We start from the raw sequence: 24,751 nt of genomic DNA on the forward strand, positions 1-24,751 counted from the left end.
TTTTTTTCTAGTATTTAAAGTTTAATTTTATACAAAACTGTTTAACATTTCTGGAAATTATTATTATATGGAGAGTGAGAAGATGATTTTTTTTTAAATTTTTTTACTTCCGTTTTAATGAACAAAGTGTTATATTCGTGTCTGTCGTACAATGGAGTGATTCAGTGATTCTGTACCTGGCTCGGGGCTCATTGTGATACATGTGCTCTGACTCCCCATCGCCTATTTTACCCATCCCCCACCCCCCTCCCCTCTGGTGACCATCAGTTTGTTCTCTGTAGTTAAGAGTCTGTGGGTTCTGTGATTGTTTTGTTTTGTTAAGTAGGCTCCACACCCACCCAATGTGGGGCTTAAACTCCTAACCTAGAGGTGGAGAGTCACATGTTCTATAGACTGAGCCAGCCAGGAGCCCCAAGTCTGGTTTTTTGTGTGTGTGCTTTTTTTCCCCCATTCTTTTGTTTCTTAAATTCCACATATGAGTGAAATCATTTGGTATTTGTCTGACAAGGGCCTGGTAGGAAGAGCAGGCTGTGTTTGGAAGAGTTGCCCTGTGTGTGCCAGAGTGAGCTACTGGCAGGGAGGTGGTGGTGACCGGGGTTGGGAAGGCCTTAAAGGCTTAAAGAAGCAGCTTTGAGCAGAATGCTCTAGGTATATGCCATTGTGTGCTTACTGCATCCTCAGGGCCAGGTGGGATTGGGAATGGCCACATTCCCAGTGGTCCCAAGGCTCTGGGACTGGGGGCTAGAGCAGAGGTGAGGTTGTTTTGGCAGCAGGCCAAGGCCAGGATGGGATGGGTGGGCTAGCCCTAGTTCCTAGAGTCAGGTCCAAGCCCTTCTTCCTCTGCCAGGTGAGCTTCACCTGACGCCTTTACATGGCATCCTGCAGCTTCGGCCGAGCTTCTCCTACCTGGATAAGGCAGACGCCAAGCACCGAGAGAGGGAGGCTGCCAATGAGGGTGAGCTCTGGGGCCCTTCTGTCTGTCTGCTTCTTGGCGGGATGGGTTGGTCATGGAAAAAATCACTGCAGAGGGGGATGCCTGGGTGGCTCAGCTGTTGAGCATTTCCTTTGGCTCAGGGTGTGATCCCAGAGTCCAGGAATCAAGTCCCTCATTGGGGTCCCTGCATGGAGCCCGCTTCTCCCTCTGCCTGTGTCTCTGCCTCTCTCTGTGTGTCTCTCATGAATAAATAAATAAAATCTTTAAAAAAAAAAATTAACTGCAGAGGGATGGATTCCAGGATGCTTAGCAGCATCCCTGGGCTCTACCCACTGGATACCAGGAGCACTCACATCCATAGTTTTGGCAACCAAAAATGATTTCCTGCATTTCCAAGTGTCCCCTGGTGGACAAACTTGCCCCCAACTGAGAACCGCAGACTTGTGCAACCACCTTTGTCTAGAAGGAGAATTTGCAGATCCCCCTGCATGAGGCTTTCTGGGGAGTTGGGGGCTCCATTAGAGGCTATAAGAAGAGTCTGCTTTCTCTTACAGCAGGAGACTCTTCACAGGATGAGGCAGAAGAAGATGTGAAGCAGATCACGGTGAGTGAGCTCTGGCCCCGAGAAGAGGGAGGGTACAGCTTAGGGGGACAGTGGGGCCGGCTTTATATATAGGTCAGCTGCCTGCAGGCTGCAAGGGATGGGAAGATCTATGCAGACCCCAGGTCTGGGGGTGGAACAGATATTGCAACAGTGTCTGATCCTTCAGAGCCTGCTTGCTGGGCAGCCTGGAGGGATAACCTGTCCTCTGTCCACGCTGAGCTACCCTAGCTGTACACAGGACAGCAGCCTGGGGTTTCTGTAGAGTTGGGACCCTGGGGCTTGGCTGGAATTGGAATTGCCTGGGAGGAGGAACCAGGGCCTAGGAGGTCCAGTGAACCCACACAGTCTTTGCCATGAAGCCCATGTCCTAGTGGGGCCAAACCCCATGTTCATGAACCACGTAATTTTGTCTTTCCAGTGGTACGCAGATGGAACGTTTCTATCTTAATACTTATTTCTATGTTTCAGACATTGTTAGAAGAATATTGACCTTCCTTTTATGGTTTATAGAGTTTCCACTGTGTACGATTATGTAGGTTAAAAATGAGTATTTAAGAAAGAATGCTCAAATAGTGACACAGATGGCATATAGACGTGGCTTAAGTTGTGAGCCTTTGCATATCCTTAGGTCGGGCGGATCCCGACCTAACCAGTGTGTGTGTGGGGGGGGTGCTCACCCTGTTCCCTCAGTAGCTTGTTGAATGATCTTAGAGCCCTCCTTCCCTTCTCAGGGACTCAACTGGCCTATGAACTTTAAAGGACGCATATAGAATCCCAGGATTCTGGGGCACCTGACTGGCTCAGTCAGTAGAATGTGCAGCTCTTGCTCTCAGGGTCCTGAGTTCAAGGCCCTGTTGGGCATGGAGCCTACTTAAAAAAAAAAAAAAAATCCCAGGGTTCTATAATCCAGCCAATGCCCCTATGCAGGTGCCCTTCATAAGAGAGGTGTCAGGGCTTGGTTCCATCTGGACTCTAAGCAACAGAAACCCCAATCTACCTGGCATGAGCCCAAAATGGATTGTATTGGTTTCTGTTACTGAAAAGTTGAGGGGTAGCTTCAGGTATGGCTGGATTCAGGTGCTCAGACTCTGTCATCGAGACCTGGTTTCTCCATCTCCATCTCCAGGTTCTGCCTTCCTCTTTTGGCCTCTTTCTCAGGCAGGGTGTCTGTCCCCAGTGGTACAGAGTTGTCCCAGCTCCAGGCTCACATCCTCCCAGCTTCCAAGACCCCAGGGGAAAAGAAACTTCTTTCTCATTACTTCTAACTAAAGTCCCAGACTGGACTCATTGGCTTGGCCAACCCTGAACCAGCCCCTGTGGCTAAGAGGACTTGGTGCTCGGATTGTCCAGGTCTGAGTCACGTGCCCACTCCTGTGGCTGGGAATGTGTGTGGGGGTGGGGGCAGGGGAGGGATATCTGCTCCCCTGAACTGAGGGGGACCTGGGCATTTCCCCAAAGAAAATGGGGGTCCTGTTACCAGGGGCAGTGGAAATGGATTGGGCACTGGGCAGGCAGGAGCAAAAGAAAGCTGCTCCCTGGCCTGTGTCAGCAAGTCACAGAGAGGGATGTGGTTGGAACTGAATTTAAGAGATCTGTGTCGGGAAATGGGGAGGTGGGAGTGGTGTGGGGCTCTCCGGTGTCCCTGGTGACTTGGGACAGCAGCCCAGGATGGGTCCCGGGCCTGAGGCCACGCCCCCCTCCCAGGTGCGGTTCTCGCGTCCAGAGTCCGAGCAGGCCCGCCAGCGCCGTGTGCAGTCCTACGAGTTCCTGCAGAAGAAGCATGCTGAAGAGCCCTGGGTGCACCTGCACTACTATGGCCTGAGGGTGAGCCAGGGTCCCTGAGGTGCGGGCCTGGGAGAGAAGCCCGGGGCTCTGTGTGGCCTCAGTGGCTCATCTTGAACTGGTTTCGTGTTCAGTGAGGGCCACTTGGTGGTAGGCCAGCAAGAGGGGATAAAGTCTGGTGGACAGCTGGTCCACTTAGCATGTGTCCCGGGGGGAGCAGGAGATTGGGAAACGAGTCGGCTGTTTCCTGGGTCAGGGATTTTGACATCCCTTAGGCTCTCAATGTGAGCATCTTGCCACCCCCTGGGTGGGGCTTACTTAGCTTTATGCATCATGGATCCTGAATGAAGGTGCTCCGTGGAGAACCGGCCCTCGGCCACTGGCTGAGTTCACCGTGTATCTGCCAGGCATGCTTTTTACTAGGTTTCCATCTCGTGTGCTGGCTTAGAACCTAATCCTTGAAGCTGCATCAAGTAAGGGAAGCAATTGAGCTGAACCCAAAGATGCCCTAGGCCTCCCCAACATTTTTCTAGTGGGGGGCAGGGAACAGCAACTCCTGATCTCTGGAACCTCCTAAAAGAGATTGGTGTTGGCAGAGCCTTAGAATCGGACATCGAAAGCTCTGCCATTTCCTAGTGTGTGGCTTTAGGCAAATTACCTCATGAGGTAAGTTGATGTGTATATGAAGCCATTGGACTTAGCCTGGCATGTAGTAGGTGCTCAGTGGCTGTTAGCTGTTACTTTGTCATTGCTGTTAATGGTCCTATGGTAATGGTCACAGGCAGGGCACCTAGGACATGGCTGCTGGGCCTGCTCAGTTGTAAAGCTGGAAATGGTTGGTTGAGGCCACACCACAGAGGCCTTGAATGCCATGCTCAGGTGGTTGAATATGATCCTCTGGCTGGCCGTGTGGCAGGACAGTAGGCGGCTGGAGTGGAAGGTGATGCAGGGGTAAGAACTGGAGTGCAAAGGATCTCAGGGGGGTGGTGCAGGCCTGGAGTGGTAGCTGAGGGTCTTCCCACCCTGCCCCTTCCCCCACAGGACAGCCGCTCTGAGCATGAGCGCCAGTACCTGCTGTGCCAGGGTTCCAGTGGGGTTGAGAACACAGAGCTCGTCAAGTCACCCAGGTGGGACCGGCTGGGCCAGGGTCTTAAGCTACCGAGCCTACCACTGGCCCTGGGGGTGCCCTTCAGTGTGGGGGCCTTCCTAGGGATTGTGGCCCCTTCTGTAGCAGGGGAAATGGACATGGGAGGGGGCCCTCCCTCTGGAGAGGGCCGGGGGGTGGGTGTGGAAAGAGGTTGTCGTCCTTTCTCTGCAAGTTGTGGGGGAGCTAGGTCTTGGTGGGTGTGGGTCTGCCACCTACCCCCAGCCCTCCTTTGGGAGGCCTCAGCCTTGGTGGGGTCTGGGTTTGTGGGCAAGGGTGGAGCAGGCAGAGCCCAGGAGCGGCTGACCCTGCCCTCTCCCCCACTGCAGTGAGTACCTCATGATGCTGATGCCACCCAGCCCAGAAGAGGAGAAGTGAGTAGAGTTGGGCCAGATGCCACCCTCCCCACCCCAAATCTTTCCTCTTACCCTCTCCTCTAACCCACTGTCTCTGTTTTCACCAGAGACAAACCCGTGGCCCCCAGCAACGTCCTGTCCATGGCCCAGCTGCGCACCTTGCCCCTGGCTGATCAGATCAAGATCTTGATGAAGAATGGTGGGTGGACACCCACTTCCTCCAGGGGGAACCCAGCCCTACCACCTCCTGGGGAAATGGACTCTAGGACAGACTAAGGACTCAGCATGGGCCTGGCTTGACGGCTCTGGCCTTGCCTAGAAGGAATGCACCACAGTGGCCTGTTGGGCTCCCTCAGCAGGCTCTGATTCCTGTTCTCGTTCTGGCTGGGCCACTGCCCTGCTGTGAGCCTGGGCAGGCCACTGATGTTCCCGAGACTAGGGAACTAGGATAGCTCCTGAGGGCGGAGATGAGGCTTCTTCATGGCTTCTACAGAGCCTTGCACGTGAACATGAGCTCCATTCGTTCCCTTGCACTGTTTTGTGGTACCTGCACCAGGCTGCACCCAGTAGGGACTGGTGTCTTTCAGAGGACTTGGGGGCCAGAACCTGTAGGGTAGGGTGAGTCCTGAACCTCAGAGCTTAATCCCAGGCCCTGGGCTCCTTTCCTGAGATACCACTTCTAGGATCTCCAGGTGCCTGAGCAGAGGCGAGCTCCCAGCTCTGCCTGGGGCTGCTGGGGTGCCAGGCCACTGCCCTCGCTGCCAACAGGCCTTCCCCGGGCCCTTTTTGGGCCCCAGGAGTCATGGTCTTACCTTTTTTTTTTTCTGAGTACACTCCACACCAAACATGGGACTTGAACTCATGACCCTGAGATCAAGAGTCACGACTTTACCAGCTGAGCCAGGCACCCCGTAGTAGTCTTACCTTTAAGGAGCACCCCTTGGGGTGTTTCCTCCAGAATTCAGTAAGGTGGGGTGCCCACACAAGCAGCCAGTGAAGTCAGCTCTTATTATTACCCATGTGTCAGTGTTATTCACACGCTGGAGTGGTTACATGAGCCTGAAGCTGTATAGACTTGGTGAGGGAGAAGGAAGGGCCCCTTCGCTTGTCTGACATCTGTGTCCTCCTCAGTGAAGGTCATGCCTTTTGCCAACTTGATGAGCCTCCTAGGCCCCTCCATCGACTCTGTGGCTGTTCTGCGTGGCATCCAGAAGGTGGCGATGCTGGTCCAGGGAAACTGGGTGGTGAAGAGGTGAGTTCCTCTGCATGGGACCATCTGATGCATTTCAGTTCGTGATTACTGATGTTTTGGGTTTAAGTCTACCATAGCACTGGTTGTCCTGCATTTTATATCCATTCTTACCTGCTACTTGATCCTTTTTTGTTACTCCATTTCTCCCTGCTAATTTAGAAGTTACCCTTTCTGGGTTCTTTTAGTGAGTAGCCTACAGATTCAGAGTGCATTCATAACTGATCATAGTTATATTAATGGCTGTATTTTATTCTTATCCAGTACAATTCAGAGACCTTAGAATGCTTTCTGTTTATCTTCCTCTCAACTCATGTGCCATTGTATTTCTATTTTTTTATTTCTATATTTTTAATTGTAGTTTAAAATCCACAAGATGTTATTTTATCCAGTCAGTGTTCTTCAGATTTCACATATTTTCTTTTTGATTTTGCTTATCATCCCTTTCTGCATCTGAGTTTCTATCTGGGATAATTACCTCCTGCCAAAAATTGCCGGGGTGTTCCCTTAAAGAAGATCTGCAGGGGGGAGGAGTTACTTGGGTATTGTATGGTTGCAAATATCTATTCCACCTTTATTGATTGTTTGTTTTAAGATTTTATTTATTTATTCATGAGAGACCGAGAGAGAGGCAGAGACACAGGCAGAGGGAGAAGCAGGCTCCATGCAGGGAGCCCAATATGGGACTCGATCCCAGGTCTCCAGGATCACGCCCTGGTGCTAAACCGCTGAGCCACTGTGGCTGCCCTTCACCTTTATTGTTAAAAGATATTTTTCTTGAGTGTAGGATTCGAGGTTGATGGTTTCCCTTCCACACACTGACATAGTTTCATTGTGTTCTCATTCCCATTGTTTCTAGTGATGAGTCCCTTGGTCCCCTCTGGCTCTTTCTGAGATTTTCTCTTATTGTGGCTTTCCACAGTTCATTAAGATGCATCTGAGTGTGAGTTTTGTTTCATGTGTCCCCTGGGGTTTGGAGCATGTGGCTTGATGCCTTTCAGTAGTTTCTCTTCTGTGACCCTTCCACCAGACCATTATTTTCAAGAGGGATGGGGGTAGTAGGGACTTCTATTTTGACCCCTACCTTGTGTCCCTGACACTCAGTATAATGCTTAGCATATCTCAGACCCTTGGTAGTAAGTGTAGGTGCATTTCATGTATGTCTGAATTATGTTTTTATTTTTATTTTTTAAAAAATATTTGTGTATTCATGACAGACAGAGAGAGAGAGAGGCAGAGACACAGGTAGAGGGAGAAGCAGGCTCTATGCAGGGAACCCAACGTGAGACTTAATCCCGGGTCTCCAGGATCACACCCCAGGCCGAAGGCGGCGCTAAACCGCTGAGTCACTGGGGGTGCCCTGAATTATATTTATTTTAAATAGTGTGACATTAGGTACACTAGTAAGGGCTCACTTTTTAGAAGGTGTGGTGTAAGGTGAACAATCTCTTTAAAAATTTGTTCCAAATTTTTTAACTCCTTGCAGAAGCTCCTGTCATTTCAGCTGGTTGGCCAAGTGAATTGTAGAGTCTGTTCACGTTACTGCCACCTGGTGGCGCCCTTGCACTGGTAAACTTGTCCAGTGTCTGTCAGTAGTTGGAGCTGTTGTGCCACACACGTGTTTGATTATGGAAGGTCTTTGGATGTTGGATGGCACATCCCTCATTAAGTGGGACCACCCAGGTATATTTACGTTACGAATGGGTGAGAGCCAGGAGGGGCCGTCCCCTCACTCAAGGACACTGACCCAGAGAGGCAGACACTTGCCAAACATCTGGCAGCAAGGTGGTCCCGGAGCTGGGGTTTGAGCTCTTGGCCCAGCAGTGCCTGTGGCCCTGGTGCTTCTGCCCTTTCAGCCTGGGGTCCATCCCTGTAACCTGGACATGGGGCCTCTGGGGCTGTGTGTTTTCTGGCTCCCCGGTTCTTCGGCTCCTGCTGCAAGCCCTCACTGCCATGCTGTGGCCTGTGGGTGGCGCCCCTTTCTTGCCGTGTCCCTTCTGTTTCTGTGTGGAGGTGATGCAAAATTTACACATTGTTCACAAACTATGTCGTGATTGCTTGTTCTGTGTCCTGTGCTCCACTGTCATTCCTACACTGTCCCTGCCCTTGGGAATTGTGTGGGGCAGAGATGGGCACCATTACAGATGAGCCCAGGGCACGCACCACGTTTATCCATTTGTTCAGTACCTACCTAGCAGCTCCCTTCTCTGTGTGGCAGTGATGAGCAACATAAGCCATGTCCCTGTCCCCAAAGAGTGTTTCTGGGATGGGAGTGGACACAGAGCTCGACCTTAAAGGAAGGGTATTAGTTGGTTGCCAGGTAGGATTGAGGAGGGCAGGAGTGAAGTCTCCTAGCAGAAGGAGGGGGCAGGAGAGCAGAGGCACCCCAGGCATAGGATGGTCTGGGGTGGTGTGAGTGTGACAGCGTCTGTGGCCGAAGTTGGTCAAGGTTATACTCGTAAGCCTCAGCACCCTGTGCCCCCAGGCCCTGAAGTTCTCTAGGCTTGCCTGGTGGTTCCCTTCTCTCCAGAGGCTTCCGCCCCACTCATGCCTCAGGGCCCATCCAAGTCCCATCCAGGTCCCAGCCCCTGACCCCTCTTGCTCCCACTCACACTGCCTGCCCGTCCCTTCCAGCAGGTGGTGAAGGCCTCGTGTCCTGCTTTCCAGCCCAGTCTCTCCAGGCCTCACAGCTGCCTTGCCTGTGGGACTCACTGTCTCAGGCTGGCCTGTTTCTGAGCCCCTGTCCTCCCTGACTGCGGTGGCTCTCAGGCTAGGCTAATGTGTGCATGCAAAGTCAAGAAGGGTTGACAGGAGGAACTCTTGGGGGAGGGGGTTGTTTTAAGAGTGCTGCTTTTCTACAGACATGTTCACAGAGCCAGGCTCCGGGAAGCCCCAACGGAAGCTGCACTGGCCGGTGTTGGAGAGGCCTGGGCTGGGCTGGGCTGGGGCACAGGCACTGCGGGAGGCAGAAGGGCTGAGGAATGGGACTGACCTGTTGCTCCTGCTCTCATTGGCAGTGACATCCTGTATCCCAAGGACTCCTCCAGCCCTCACAGCGGCGTGCCTGCCGAGGTGCTCTGCCGGGGTCGAGACTTTGTTGTAAGTGCTCAGTGCTCTGCCCTTTGCTTGGTCAGGCAGGGTCATGGGAGGGGGTTGGGGCCAGTGCAGGGCTTTTGGAATCTTAGCTTGGGCAGTGGGAGAAGAGCAGGTATGTGTGGCCAGGCCAGGGGCAGAGCTCTGGACCCTGTTTTCTTTGTCCTTCAACTCAGAATCCTGGAGTCTTGGGCTTTGCAAGAACACGGGAGTTCTCTGGCCTGGGGATTACAAACCAGAGGCCATAGGTGGACTCTGGTACAAACCAGATTTCTGGCTCATTATGAATGCTTGTGGACAGTCTGGTACCATGGGCCCAAATCCCTGAATAGTTCTGGCTTTGGGTGGGGCTGACAGTCGTGTTCTCCATAGTCCCGGGAGGCCTGCTTCTCTTCTACCTGTTCCTGCATTATTGCTGTGGGTTTTTGCGACTCCTCAGTTAGCTCATTCCTCCAGTCCATTGCCCTGCCTCATGCCCTGCCCTTATCCAGGACCTGAGTCCTGGCCAGGGTATCCCTCTCATAGGTTTGAACCCCGGCTGCTGGATTTGCACTGCCTCCCATGAGGGAGTTCACAAAGTTCAGCTTTGTGCTTTGAACTTGGGGACCTCGGTCTCCTAGGCTGTCCACAGTGACCATGACATGTTCATGCAGCCCTTGAGCTGTTCAAAAAGAGTGCGAGCATCTTTTCCCAATTGGATGTCCCAGCTTCTCTGGACAGATAGTATCTAGGTGCAGATGCAGTTTATTTTTGTCTCGGAGTCAAAGTGCAGTGGATACTTTATCCTGGGCTTGTTGGCCGAAGCACACGTGCCATCTGCCACTGCCTGCCAGCTGTTCTCTGTTCGTGCGGACACTGCCAAAGCGGGGCCTGGGAGAGGGTCTAGTCAAACCTGAGTTCTTAGTGGGGAAATCCCAGGCTTCCAGGACAATTACAGGGGCCTGGAGGATGGTCTTATCAGTGATCCGTCTTTGCCCCCTGGAAACATGCTCGTTTTTCTCCCACAGATGTGGAAGTTCACGCAGAGCCGGTGGGTGGTAAGGAAAGAGGTGGCAGCAGTGACCAAAGTAAGTGATGCTGGGAGGCCCGGGCCCTGCCACTGCGGGGAATGGGGGCTGGTGGCCTGTCAGGCCTGCGGGCCTCACCTCTGTCGTTGCCCCCAGCTCTGCACAGAGGATGTGAAGGACTTTCTGGAGCACATGGCCGTAGTGAGGATCAACAAAGGCTGGGAGTTCATACTGCCTTACGATGGGGAGTTCATCAAGAAACATCCAGATGTGGTCCAGCGGCAGCATATGCTGTGGACGGGCATCCAGGCCAAGTAAGGGCTTGCTGGGCTGTCCACAGCCACCTCGCTCCCTGGGTCATGTCTGGGCTGGGGCTGCATGCACCCCTTCCTCTGCTCCAGTGGACACTGTGGATTGATCCTAGAACCCCCTCCCCCCCAGCACAGGCCTGGCACAGCCATCCCACAGAGCTGAGGGGTTGTGAAGGAGCAGGAGCCCCAGGGGCTCCCAGTGGGTGCGGGGCCTGTGCGCTGTCGGGGAGGGCGGACAGGGCTCTGGGCACATGGCATCCTCAGGCAGCAGGATGTCCCTAGCCTTGGTGGCAGCTGTTGGCTCTAGTGAGGCAGGTGACAGGGGACGTGGCATAAAGTTAAAAGAGTTTATTCTTCTTTTCAGATTAGAAAAAGTCTATAATCTTGTGAAGGAAACCTTGCCAAAGAAGCCAGATGGACAATCAGGTGTGCGAGAGGTTTTGGACTGGGCAGGCCCCTAACCCAACTCTGGCTCTGGGAGGCCTGCTTCGCTGGGGCTTGTCGGGGCTTGGGGCCGCAGAGGGATGTGTGGCTCTCCCCACCGGGTGTGCTTTCTGTGCCTTCCTCCCTCTTCCCCACAGACCTCAGCTTAAGGCTTGTCCAGTAGCTAAATCCCTGGCCTTGGGGACTGGGGGCTTCTCAACTCTGGGGCTGTGTTGGGTTGCAGGCCTTCCTCAGTCGGCAGAAGGTGGCAGTGGGACAGGAGGAATTGGCAGGGACTAACTCAGCAGTAACCCCTTCTGGTTTGAATCCCCCAACGCGGGATTCTGTTTTTTCCCCAGTTCTATTTCTCCCATCGCTGGGGTAGCTAAATCCCTCCTGGGTCATGTGGGGGTGAGAGGCAGGACTATACCGCTGGCTTCAGCCCTGGCCAGCCTGCATTGTTGGGTGCCTTGCTCCTCCCGTCGGGCTGGGAGGGGCTGTCCGTGGGCGGAGGGCCCTTCCTTGTGCCGTCGCTGAGCAGCGCTGCCTCTCCCCGCAGGGCCTGCTGGGCTGCTCTCTGGGGACCAGCGGGTCCAAGTGGCCAAAAGTAAGGCCCAGCAGAACCACGCGCTGCTGGAACGGGAGCTACAGCGGAGGAAGGAGCAGATGCGGGTGTCCGAGGTCCTGCCTGGTGTGCGGATCAAGGAGGAGCCCATGAGTGAGGAGGGAGAGGAAGAGGAAGAACGAGACGCAGAGGAAGACGAGGAGCCCATGGACACCTCTCTCGGTGGCGGCCTCCACAGCAGGCTGGCCAATGGGCTGCCTAGTGGGCGGGCGGCAGGCGGGGACAGCTTCAATGGGCACCCGCCCCCTGGCTGTGCCAGCACCCCCGTGGCCCGGGAACTGAGGGCCTTCGTGGAGGCCACCTTTCAGAGACAGTTTGTGCTCACACTGAGTGAACTCAAGCGCCTCTTCAACCTGCATTTGGCCAGCCTGCCACCTGGTCACACACTGTTCAGTGGCATCTCAGACCGCATGCTGCAGGACACGGTGCTGGCCGCCGGGTGCAAGCAAATACTGGTGCCTGTAAGTAGAGCCTGCGCCCCCAGATGGGCATACACACAAAGCCACCCCTCAGGAGGGCTCCTGGGCAGGCAGCAGCTTTCCTGGCAGAAAGGAAACGAGTTGAGTTACTTTGGAGTGGCCTGGGCCCTGCTTGCTTTGGGGGAACCTGTTGTTTAGAGGCCACATGGGAACTTGGGAGGACCACTGACCTGGGTTTGCATCCTGTGGTGGCTTTGTGTGACCTTGGGCCTCTTAGGCTCCACACCCTCATGTGACGTGGGCAGATGTTGGCTTCGGTGTCCAAGGATGGGGGCCAGGCACCCCCCCCCCCCCCCCCCCCCAGCAGTGCTGGCCCGTTGCTTGAGCTACAGCAGGGCCTTGGTCCACGCAGGATCCTATCCTGCCTGCACCTCTTGTTCCTGTCGGCCTGGCCGCGTTTCAGGCTGAGTGCACTTCTGTCATCACTTGCTCTTTGCAGTTTGCCCGCGTAGAAACCGACTTTGAGAGAAGTGAAATGAGCTTGTATAAAGGTCATACGTCCAGGAAGCGCTGAGCTGAATTGGAGCCTGTAGTGGCTGCAGGGCTGAAATCTTCTGCTTTAACAGAGATGCACTGAGCCTGTCACCAGAGCCCAAGGCTCGTGCCTGGCTTCTGGCAGGCCTCCCGCCCTAGTAGGGCTTAGCTGACCAGCACGGCCAGGCCCGCGGAAGGGGCCTCTTGTCCCGGCAGCAGGAGGGGCCCGGAGTGGAAGAAACACAGGAGCGGGGAGGCTGTTGGACATTTCCCTCAGCTGAGGGTAAAGAGGGCCCAGCCGTGGCTCCAGGAGGTGGTGCTGGTCATTTTCTCCCTGAAGGCTCTGCCAAGGCCTGGCAGCAGATCTGTGTGGTGTGGGGCTATTGACGTTGTCAATCCCAGGTCAGAAGCACCTGCAGTTTCGGGTGATCTGAGGCGACGGCCATCTTTGTGTGCGTGAGACGCAGAAACTAGGACGAGAGGCCCTCAGAGCTTTGCTGCCCGGGCTGCCCCAGGAGATCTGGCCCTTGTGGCAGGGAGCCTCCTTGGTGCGGTTTCCTGTACAAGGTACTAGGGTTTAGGGGCCCTGCCCAATGTGGAGTCACCCTGGCCTACCCAGCAAATGGGTCTAGTTAGCTCCAGGGTCACGTTTCTGAGCTGGGCCAGGCAGGGGAGGGCACCTGCCCAGGGTTAGCAAAGCCGCCTCGGGCTGCTGAGGGATGTGAAGTGGCCACTCTCAGGCCCCACTGGCCCTGCTCCTTCCTCTTGGTGGGGCTGGTGTCCCCGGGGGATCACCGACCTTTTTGCTTCTCCCATCGACCTCCCTCCCTGTGATCCTGATGTAGGGACTATCTAGGATAGCTCCCCCACCCGCCTCCCCCGAAGGAAGATAAGCCCCAATCCCCCCAATGTGCTTAGCCTCGTTTTTCACACAAGGGTGCTGAGGTCCAGGGAGAGTGAGACTCAGATGTGGGTTTGACCCTAGTTCTGCTCCTTATTAGAGGTGTGACCTGGACCTGAGTAAACTCTGAGCTGGATTCTCCCCCAGAGAGTCGGGGCTGCCACACCCTGCTCCTACCTCCGGTTTTCTGTGATCGAATGAGATTGTACATTTAGCCCCCCTGCGGCTTCCTGTGGCTGGTAGTCGCCGCTGCTGTTGCTTGGATTGTGTCACGGCTGGAAACCACTCTACCGGGTGCCCTGAGCCTGGTCACCCTTTTCTTGGTCCACCTTCGGACGCTGCCAAACCCGCTGGTGTGCTGGGCCGTACTGACACAGCCCTGGAGGGAAGGGGTGGAAAGGAATCCCCCGGAACAGAGCCTCCTAGGGAGGTGGAGGTATGGGGGAGTATTTCTTAGGACACGTCTGAGGGTTTATGTTTAGGGTAGGGTGACACTGGATGTTGGAGGTGAGCTAATGCCAAGCTAGCAGGAGAAACAAGCCTGATCCCCTCCTTGTCTCGTGCACCTGGGGGCTTCGGGCTGCGGGTGCCCCACTCTGTCCCACTGAAGCCCTAGTGAGTGGGAGGAGCTGGAATTGGAACCCACCGTCGCCCATTGATTCATTCCCTGAATGGGGCTCATGCAGACTGGGAGGGGCGAGGGGCAGGGCAGGTGGACCCCTGTGGTAAAGACAACTCACACCTGGGCCTTGGTTAGTTTCCCCCCCAGACTGCTGCATCCCCAGATGAGCAGAAGGTGTTCGCCCTCTGGGAGTCTGGAGACATGAGCGATCAGGTAAGGTGACCTCTCCTGCCATCTCAAGAGCAGGGAGGTGGGGCCGGGCCTCTGAGGAGCCCCAGAGTATAGTAATTTACACCTCAGATTTTCCGTCCACTCCCAGTTTTAAATATTCTGGCTCCATGTCTCTGTGTATTGTTAAAACAGGCTGGATGTGCCAGTGATGTGAGCCAAAACCAGTGGTTCCTGATTGCCAGTCTGGACCAGCTACATTAGAACCCTCTTTTTATTTTTTAAAGATTTTATTTATTTGAAAGAGAGAACAGGAATGGAAAGAGGGAGAAGCAGGCTCTCCCAGTGGGGGAGAGCAGGGGGCCCAGCGTGGGGCTCGATCCCAGGACCCCCGGATCATCACCTGAGCCGAAGGCAGCCACTTAACCGGCTGAGCCACCCTGGTGCCAGAGTCCTTTTTTAAAAGCTATAGACTCAGGATTGACCCTAGAGATTTAATTCAGCTCCCTATGAACAGGATAGGGTCCTAGGTACTTACAGGTTTATAGACCTTCCCTCAGGATTCTCTCTTCCAGCTGGACTCGTGAAGCAGGGATGGCCCACATTTCTCAGGTGGCCTCTGGCAGTAAGAATCTCTTATCAGATCTTAGGTGCTGGCTTTCTAAGAGGAATTGGTCCATTTTGCCTCTTGTCACCCCAGCAGGAAGGGGCTTGAGGGTCCAGCAGACAAAATAGGAGTTAAACCAGCAGCCGTGTCTATATAGTCAGGGACTCTGAGGTCCAGAAATTTTCCTTAAGTCATGAACTTACCTAAACTTTAAGGGTTAAGATTAAACTGCTGAACTGTTTTAGCAGTTTAAAACTCTAGTCTGCCCTCATCCAGGTCCTGTCCCTAAGGTGTGGAGGGGAGGGGGAGCATTCCCCCTCTTGCTTCAGTGGGGCTGATGACGGGGAGGCCAGGATGGAGGGGAAGGCTGGTGCCCTGGGCCTGTGATGGGCCCTGGAGTGAGAGCAGTGCGGCAGCTCTTCCCGGGCCAGCTTCTGTGCTCTTGGCCAGGATAGGTGGCATCTGAGTTTTCTAGTCCTGAAGGAATAGGAAATTCAAAGAATTTGACAATTAAGAGAAAAAAAGCGTGTATTTTTAAAGATATGCAAAACAAAGCTTTTGGCCCTGGCCTGTCTGGATTCTCCGGACTGGGCCCTGTCTTCGTGCAGCTTAGATGGTTAGATGGTGCCTTTCCCACCTCCTAAAGCAGTTATCGCTCCTGTTTATCATGAAACACCATGTCTAAACTGCTTTTCCTCTGCTGGCACTTCCCTGGCTCTTTTCTTCTTGGCATCTCAACAGGACAGGTTGGTCAGATGTATTTATCTTAAAAGAAGTCCTGGGCACACAGACTGCAGTGTGGAGTTAGGTCCATAGCTTTGCATTTCTTGTTTGGGGATGTTTCTCTTTTAGGTGACTGTTTTCCAAAATAACATATTTTTGCTACTAAAGCACCGACAGGTTTTGCTTGAAATCTTTTCCAAAAATTACCGGGTACGCCGGAACATGATCCAGTCGAGGTTGACTCAAGAGTGTGGAGAAGATCTGAGTAAACAGGAGGTGGATAAAGTGCTAAAGGTACACCCACTTTGTGTAACCTGGCCCAGAGGGTTTGGGCCCCCATGTGGGGGGCGCTCAGGAGGAGGTCGGCAGGGTCTTTGTTAAATCTGGCTTCTCCCAGCCCCTCCCCAGCCAGGTGGGTCTCTGCAACCACTGAGGCTGGGTGCTGGTACGGTGGGTGCGGGCAGAAGGAGTGGACTAAGATGTGGACACCGCCTTAAAAAATTGTCTAGTGGGTCATCCTTTGAGGTTCACCGGGCCTCTGTGAGAGTCTCCCCTCCCCTTCTGAATCTCGTAGCACTTGCTTTCAATAGACCCAATTTCTAAAATTTAGTTTAAAAAGGAATATATAATTTATCTAGTATATGAAAGTAAGTATACTACGTGTAATGCTTCTATGAAGTGACTGTGGCACAAATACCATATTTGCAGAAGCACTGGAACACAGAAAGCTGACAATTTCCTAACATCATGATGATCTGAGCCCATGATATAGTGCTGTTAACGAGGCACCTTTGTTCTGGGTCAGCTTCTTGACCTTTGTTTTCTTTAATCTTATGCTTACAAAGCACATTCACTTATGGTTCCCCACTTTTTGGACACCCCTGGGAGGGAGAGATTCTGAGGCCCACAGCCTGTGGTCAGGCAGGTCTTGAGTCACCATCTGTCTTCTAGCCATTAATCCTAAATTGAGTAATGGTGTTCTGTCCAGGATGTAAGGTCTGCCCCTAACACATTTCTCTCTCCATAGGACTGCTGTGTAAGCTATGGGGGCATGTGGTACCTTAAAGGGACAGTACAGTCTTGACAGGAGTCACAAACCACTGACCCAGTGAATCCAGGCCCAATGAAGGACGGCGGAGCCAGCAGAGGTGGAGGCAGTCTTACTGCTTCAGAAGACATGGAGCAAGAGGAACTGACCGTGGCGCGGCTGGGGCATTGTGCTGTCTGGTGGACAGTGGGGATCATCCTCAGCCAGTGGCAGGGTCAGCATAAGTTAGATCGCTCCCAGGAGAGAGGGCAGCCGGGACCTTCTTTACAGTATAATTTGAAATTCCTGATGTATTTTGCTTATTACTTGGTTTCATTCTCATAATAAAGAGAGTGTATACTGACCACAGGCAGGCTGATGAAAATCATGGTTTAATATTTTACTTTTCAAACTTAATGCCAACAAGGTCTAAGTTATGTTTACAAGATGAAGAAAACCTCAAGGTTTTAAATATTTAAAATGCCTAGAAGCTAGTAATTTAGTCTTTGATTACCTATGTGCTAAGACTTCTGCCAGTTTCATTAAACAAACCAAATCGAATTCTTCTTTCACCATTGGGTTTCTGTGGCCACCTTACCTTTTAAAACCACTTTATGTAGCAGTCTCAGCTGTTTACATGAACCCTAGCAAAAAATCAGAATCAAATCCATCTATTAATGTTTGCATAAGGATGCAAACAAAACCAGGTAAGTATGGAACAATGTATAAGTGAGATCATTACACTTTGATGTAAAAATTTATATTTTGTGTATTTTTAAAATAAATACTAACACTGACCTGGCATCATGGTGCTACTGTCGTCTGAGGGTTCCAGGAAGATAGTAGTGTCTGTGCTCCCAGAGCCTCGCATGTAGTCCGGGAAGGGAGCTGAGGGAGGAGGGGAGAAGGCAGTACGGTGCAGTCGCATATGTAATTTTTAAGTTTACTAGTAGACACATTGAAATAGTAAAAAGAAACTGTACTGACATTTTTTTACTAAAGAAATGTAAGATACCGTTTTCAAGATGCGGCACTTGATACTTCCGACACTTGCAGTTGGGACCAGCCACAATTTAAACACTCAGTTGGGACATGTAGCTAATGGTGACCTTAGTGGACAGTGCAGCCCTAGAGGATTAGGACAAAAGTCAGAGTAAGCTGGGGTGGGCAAGATGTGAAATTCTGCTACCTGATCTTCCAGGATCTGGTTGGGACACCAGAGCCACTACTACCGGAAGGTTTAGGTGGTGGCCCCACCAACAAAAAGAAAAACATCTAATATTTGGTGGTATAGTATAGGATGGTGGTATATTATGTTCTTGGTACTAATTGTTAGTAAACATGAGCCTGAAAAGAGGAAAAAAAATTCCAAAGTTGGAGAGTATGTCCAGCTATTGTGTGACCCCCTTACAAAGGGGAGACCCCTCATGTTGTACAGCAGAGGCAGTGGACCACAGAGAGGTTATGGGGCTCAGTGGGGAGTCACAGCCTGAAACAGATGAGGAAAGTAAATCAGGAATATAGGAAATTGTTAAAAATGAGGTATAAAAATTAATGTTAAGATAAACCAGCCGATGAAGGAAAATGGCGTAAGCCTTAAAACTGGTTGGAAATAAGATTACAATAGATCAGTTACTAAATAAGAAAAAGCCCACGTATTTTCACGGATGAATGATGATCACATGACAAACAAGGGTTAAACTTGAGCATGTAACGAGCCTCCAGATACTTCTGAAGAATTGATTTAAAACCTGACAAAGCATGATAGGAATTAAAATCGTAAGTAGTAGATTGAAACGGCACATTGAAAAAAAAAAATCCTAAAATGTCTTACAAAGTGAGGATCCTGGGGATGGAATAACTATGATCACAGAAATGCAAGGGTGGTATCAGGGCTTCTACCATGCAGCTCATAACATGAATAAGAAATGAGAAGGGAAAAGATCTCCTCTCAGGGGTCGAGACCTACAATTCATTCCAAATATAAGTCCTGAAAAGTGGAATAGATGAATTCTCACTAACCTCGTTAAAACGGTAAAAATTTAACCTGCTGAACCAAACCTTCCACATATTCCTTAGGATTGAGATACATGTTTGCTCAGCATAATTAATATCCTGGGTATACTACTTAGAGAAATTAGACAAAGGATTAAATCAAAATTAAAAATTTACACAAATTAGTTTTTTTTTTTTTTTTAAGATTTTATTTATTTATTCATGAGAGACAGAGAGAGGCAGAGGGAGAAGCAGGCTCCATGCAGGGAGCCTGACGTGGGACTCGATCTGGGGTCTCCAGGATCATGCCCTGGGCTAAAGGCGGTGCTAAACCACTGAGCCACCCGGGCTGCCCACAAATTAGTTTCCTTCTAACAAGTTAGACAAAAAGGTGTTAAAACTTGTTCGGGGGCGGGCTGGCTTGGTGGAACATGTGACTCAATCAGGGTTGTGAGTTCAAGCTCCATGTTGAGTGTGGAGATTTTTTTTTCTCCAGTTATGTCAACTAAAAGCAACTCAACCATTCAACAAAACAGCTGGAGTCAGTATCTTTCCTATAAGTAACTATAGTTACAAAATAATGGGTGCCTGGGTGGCTCAGTTGGTTAAGCATCTGCCTTCATTAGGCTCAGGTCATGATCTCAGGGTCCTGGGACAGAGCCCCACATCAAGCTCCCTGCTCAGTGGGGAGTCTGCTTCTCCCTCTCTGACCCTCCTCCCTGCTTGTGTGTGCACTCTCAAATAAATAAAATCTTTAAATACACACACACACAACAAGAGAGGTGCCTGGCTGGCTCAGCTGGAAGAGCATTCAACTCTTGATCTCAGGGTTATGAGTTCAAGCCCTATGGTGGGTATAGAGATTACTTAAATAAAACATATATACATACATGCACACACGTTTATATGTTTTAACAGAAGAAAAGACCTTATAACATCCAGGAGGTGAACCTTCTAAAATCTGTAGACCTAAGTGATAAAAGTTTGGAAACTGAGACACAGACCACTAGAACAAATGGGAAGGCATAAACCCATGTTTTTGGACCAAAGTCTGTCACAGTCTATACTTAATTTAACCATTTTTTAAAAAAAGATTATTCATTCATGAGAGACAGAGAGAGAGAGAGAGGCAGAGACACAGGCAGGAGGAGAAGCAGGCTCCATGCAGGTAGCCCGATGTGGGACTCGATCCTGGGACTCCAGGATCACGCACTGGGCCAAAGGCAGGCACTAAACTGCTGAGTCACCCAGGGATCCCCAGTTTAATCAATTTTTAAATTTGATCTCAATAACCATTTCCCACCAAGAATCAGACAAGCTAACTTTAAAGTTCATATCGGGGGAAAAAACACGCCAAAAAACGGGGGAAATTCTGAAGGAGCAATAATGGGAGCAATATTCCCTTAATAGGAAAATTTCAAGCTAAACAGTAAGTAATTGCCACAGGTGCATGAGAACCAGATCTTAGAAACAGGTTCAAATTCATGTAGAAATTTAGTACTGATTCAGGTGATTTTTTAAAGATTTTATTTATTTATTTATTTATTCATGAGAGAGAGGCAGAGACCCAGGCAGAGGGAGAAGCAGGCTCCATGCAGGGAGCCCGATGTGGGACTCGATCCTGGAGTCCCTGGGCTGAAGGCAGGCGCTAAACCGCTGAGCCACCCAGGGATCCCTGATTCAGGTGATTTCAAGTGATGGGGAATAGATGAAGTTTAGGAAGATTCTAGAAAGATGGTGGTGTGAGAATACCAGAAATCTCTCCTGCTCTAGGACACTAATTGCACAAGCAGAATTTGTCTGATGTAACCATTTTAGAACTGTACAGAACCTAAAGGCTTATAACTTCCAGGAAGAACAGGACCGTCAGTTGCCAGCAATTTTGGTTAACTTTGGCTCCTAGCAGAGTAGCAACAACCCCACCACTAGCCATATTCACAGAGCAGTTTGCAACAGCTTGCAGGAACCTGGGTGGCCAAAAAGATTCTGTTCAAATATCAGGAATCTGCACGGATTACTGCTTCTGGCCAGAGATGCAGAAGTGGGCAGCCACTGTTGCACACACCTGCCCCCTTCACTGCAAGTCTCTCCAGCTGAGGCTCAAGTGACTGCCAAGGTATTCAAAGGACTGGCATCCTCCCCACAACCTCCCCTTCATTTTTCACTTTTCTCCCTTTGGGGAGCCAGACATTGAAAACTAGGATATTCAAAATATGATCACATATACAGAGAAGACTAGAAAGTGACCATGCATGCCCAGAGAAAGTCTCAAAAGACCTGAGAAAACCTTAACCTTATGCCTCAGGCTGATCCTCAGCACAGACACAGCCTGCAACAATCTAAGGAACAAAACCAATAACCAAAACCAGCAAAACCTGGGAAAGGATCAGACTGACTCCCAGAGTTACTATATGATCAAATTAAAATGTCTGGTGTTCAAAAAATCACAAGGCATACAAAACCAGGAAAATATAGGGCATGGCAAGGAAAAAAATAAATCAACAGAAACTGTCCCTGAAAGACCTAATGGCAGATACAGTAGACCAAGACTTTAAGACAAATGTGTTTTAAAGACATGAAAAGGGGATCCCTGGGTGGCGCAGCGGTTTAGCGCCTGCCTTTGGCCCAGGGCGTGATCCTGGAGACTCGGGATCGAATCCCACGTCGGGCTCCCGGTGCATGGAGCCTGCTTCTCCCTCTGCCTGTGTCTCTGCCTCTCTCTCTCTCTCTGTGACTATCATAAATAAATTAAAAAAAAAAAAGACATGAAAAGAACTAGAGGATGTAGATAAAGAAAATGATGTGTGAGTAAAATGGAAATGACAGACTTAAAGAGCAAACCAAAATAATTCTGGAGCTGAAAAGCACAGCAATGGAAGTGAAAAATACGCTAGAGGGATTCAAAGGCAGATTTGAGCAAGCAGAAGAAAGAATGAGCAAACTTGAAGGTAAGATGATGGAAATTCTAGAGAAACAAAGAAACACAACACGAAAGTGAGCAAAACCTAAGGGACCTGTGTGACGCCATAAGAAGACCAATATACACACGTGGGAGTCCCAGCAGGAGAGAGAAAGGGGCAGAGAATACATGAAGAAATAATGGCTGAAAACTGCTCAAACTTGATGAAAAGGCATGAAGACAAACATTCAAGCAGCTCCGTAACTCCAAGATAATCTCAGACCCACTGAGAGACATTATAATTAAACTTTCAAAAGCCAAAGAGAATCCTGAAAAGCCGCAGAAGAGCAAATCCTCATACACAGGGGATCCTCAATAAGATAATCAAAAGATTTTTTTTAAGATTTATTTATTTATTTATGATAGACATAGAGAGAGAGAAGCAGAGACACAAGAGGAGGGAGAAGCAGGCTCCATGCTGGGAGCCCGATGTGGGACTTGATCCCGGGACTCCAGGATCGTGCCCTGGGCCAAAGGCAGGCGCTAAACTGCCGAGCCACCCAGGGATCCCCAATCAAAAGATTTCTCATTTAAAACATTACAAGCCAGAACACAGTGGGCCAATAGATACAAACTGCTTTGAAAACGGTAACAACAAAAACTGTCAACCAAGAACCTTATTATCCAGTAAAACTGACCTTCAAAAGTGAAGAAGTTAGGACATTCCCAGGTAACAAAAACTGAGGGAGTTCATGACCATTAGATGTGTCCTGCAACAGGAAACAAAAGGGCACTAGATATTAACCAGAAGCCCTATTGAGAAACAAAAATTTCAATAAAGGCAAATAAATGTATGGACAATTATAAAAGCCAGTATAACTATAACAATGGTTTGTAATAGTACTTTTTGTTTTCTACATGATTTAAGAGACTAATGCATCTGGGACTGCCTGGCTGCCTCAGTCAATAGAGCATGTGACTCTTGATCTTGGGGTTGTGAGTTCAGGCCCCACATTGGGCATAGAGCTTACTTTAAAAAGAAACAAACACACACATTTAAAGAAAACTTATCAGCGTAAAAGTAGTATTACTGCAACTTTGATTTGTTTTGTTTTTTAAATATTTTATTTATTTATTTACTTTAGAGAATGAGCGAGTGAGAGCACCAGTGTTGGGGGTAGAGGGACAAAGGGAGAGGGAGAGAGAGAATCCTTCAAGATGAGCACAGAGCCCAGCACTGGGCTCAGTCTCATGACCCTGAGATCATGAACCCAGCTAAAATCAAGAGTCTGATGCTGAACTGACTGAGCTACGCAGGTGCCTCCTGCAACTTTGATTTGTAACTTCAAATCTGATCTTCTATATAACTTAAAAGACCAGTGCATTAAAAAAATATATAAGTTTATGTTTTTGGGTACAGTTATATACCCATAAAGAGGTAGCTTTATTTTTTTTTAATTTTTATTTATTTATGATAGTCACACACAGAGAGAGAGAGAGGCAGAGACACAGGCAGAGGAAGAAGCAGGCTCCATGCACCGGGAGCCCGACGTGGGATTCGATCCCGAGTCTCCAGGATCGCGCCCTGGGCCAAAGGCAGGCGCCAAACCGCTGCGCCACCCAGGGATCCCAAGAGGTAGCTTTGTGATAACAATAACCAAAAGGGGTGGGGATGGAACAGGTTGTTTTTATTTTGTTTCTTGTTATTGAAGTTAAGCTAAAGTATAAATTCAAATTACTGTTTTAACTCTAGGATGTTAAATGTAATCCCCATGCTAACCATGAAGAAAATAGCTGTAGGATATACACAAAAGAAAATGAGAAAGGAGTTTTAAACATCTCATTACAAAAAAAAAAAATCAATAAACATAAAAGACGGCAAGAATACAGGAAATGGAGGACAAAAAAAGCTATGAGGCATACAGAGAACAAATAGCACAATGAGAGAATTTCCTCCTTATTAAAATTACTTTAAATGTAAATGGCTTAAACTCTCCAATCAAAAGACAGAGATTGGCAAACTAAATAAAACACATGATCCAACATGGATGGACTAAGAGGGTATTATGCTAAGTGAAATAAGCTAGAGAAAGACAAATATCATGATTTCACTCATATGTAGAATTTAAGAAACAAACAAATCAGACTAAAATACAGAAAACAAATTGGTGATTGCCAGAGGGGAGGGGGGCAGGAATGGTGAAATAGGTAATAGGGATTAAGAGTACACTTACCTTGAGCACTAAGCAATGTATAGAACTGCTGAATCATTATATTGTACATTGGAAACTAACACTCTGTTAATTATACTTCAATTTAAAACCCACACAAGGGGATCCCTGGTTGGCTCAGAGGTTTAGTGCCTGACTTTGGCCCAGGGTGTGATCCTGGAGTCCCAGATCGAGTCCTGTGTCAGGCTCCCTGCATGGAGCCTGTTTCTCCCTCTGCCTGTGTCTCTGCCTCTCTCTCTGTCTCTCATGAATAAATAAAAAATATTTATAATATTTATAATATTTAAATATATTAAATAAAATAAAATAAAATAAAATAAAATAAAATAAAATACACACAAATGAGGCAGTTGGGTGGCTCAGTGGTTGAGCATCTGCCTTCAGCTCAGGGTATGGTCCCAGGGTCCTGGGATTGAGTCCTGCTTCAGGCTCCCTGCAGGGAGCCTGCTTTTCCCTCTGCCTGTGTCTCTGCCTCTCTGTGTGTCTCTCATGAATAAATAAATAAAATTGTAAAACACACAAAATCCAACTAGATGCTGTCTACAAGAGACTCCGTTGAGATCCAATGACACAAACCAGTTGAAATTGAAAGGAAGGAAAAAAGATATTCCAGGGAAATTAGGAGATTTTAATACCCCATTCACAATAATAGAACAACCAGACAGAAGATGACTAAGGAAACAGGATTTAACACAGTAAGCCAACTAAATCTAGCAGACATATAAAGAACACTTTACACAACACAATACACATTCTTTTCAAGTGTGTATAGGCCATTTTTTTTTAAAGATTTTATTTATTTATTCTTGAGAGAGAGAGAAAGGCAGAGACACAGGCGGAGGGAGAAGCAGGCTCCCTGTAGGGAGCCCAACATGGGACTTGATCCTGGGTCTCCAGGATTATGCCCTGGGCTGAAGGCAGTGCCAAACCACTGAGCCACCCAGGCTGCTCTGTATGGGACACTTTTAAGGAGAGACCATAGGCCACAAATTTTCAACAGATCTTAAGATATCATACAAAATATCTTCCTTGACCACAATAGGATATATTTAGAAATCATAACAAAAAATAGGAAAATTCACCAAATTGCAAACAAT

General features: G+C 49.5%; 1 protein-coding gene and 1 long non-coding RNA gene across 9 annotated transcripts in view; one reads left to right on the plus strand and one right to left on the minus strand.

Annotated features, from left to right (window-relative positions):
• The window catches only part of POLR3E (RNA polymerase III subunit E), a 29,499-nt gene extending 12,166 nt beyond the window's left edge, over positions 1–17,333 (plus strand). For 4 of the 8 annotated variants that reach the window (XM_072836135.1, XM_072836139.1, XM_072836136.1 and 1 more), the window contains exons 7-21: positions 848–955; positions 1,489–1,538; positions 3,243–3,362; positions 4,362–4,447; positions 4,794–4,838; positions 4,928–5,019; positions 5,952–6,072; positions 9,087–9,168; positions 10,170–10,229; positions 10,326–10,483; positions 10,845–10,906; positions 11,463–11,989; positions 14,140–14,217; positions 15,671–15,796; positions 16,530–17,333. In XM_072836135.1, coding sequence (XP_072692236.1) covers positions 848–955; positions 1,489–1,538; positions 3,243–3,362; positions 4,362–4,447; positions 4,794–4,838; positions 4,928–5,019; positions 5,952–6,072; positions 9,087–9,168; positions 10,170–10,229; positions 10,326–10,483; positions 10,845–10,906; positions 11,463–11,989; positions 14,140–14,217; positions 15,671–15,796; positions 16,530–16,586 — 1,772 coding nt within the window. In that variant the 3' untranslated portion in view covers positions 16,587–17,333. Of the gene's footprint in view, positions 1–847; positions 956–1,488; positions 1,539–3,242; positions 3,363–4,361; positions 4,448–4,793; positions 4,839–4,927; positions 5,020–5,951; positions 6,073–9,086; positions 9,169–10,169; positions 10,230–10,325; positions 10,484–10,844; positions 10,907–11,462; positions 11,990–12,883; positions 13,366–13,482; positions 13,718–14,139; positions 14,218–15,670; positions 15,797–16,529 lie in introns of those variants that run through there. The other 4 variants (XM_072836138.1, XR_012035584.1, XM_072836140.1 and 1 more) reach the window with 4 other exon arrangements.
• Positions 14,443–23,030, minus strand: LOC140638558 (uncharacterized). The gene is made up of 4 exons (XR_012035585.1): positions 22,122–23,030; positions 17,545–17,657; positions 17,328–17,417; positions 14,443–15,256 (listed from the first exon to the last, which is right to left on the minus strand). It is a non-coding gene; the product is annotated as an uncharacterized lncRNA (long non-coding RNA).
• Positions 23,031–24,751: the final 1,721 nt, after the last annotated feature.

The sequence above is a fragment of the Canis lupus genome, chromosome 8 (genome assembly GCF_048164855.1).
Source record: "Canis lupus baileyi chromosome 8, mCanLup2.hap1, whole genome shotgun sequence".
NCBI classification, from domain to species: Eukaryota; Metazoa; Chordata; class Mammalia; order Carnivora; family Canidae; genus Canis; species Canis lupus.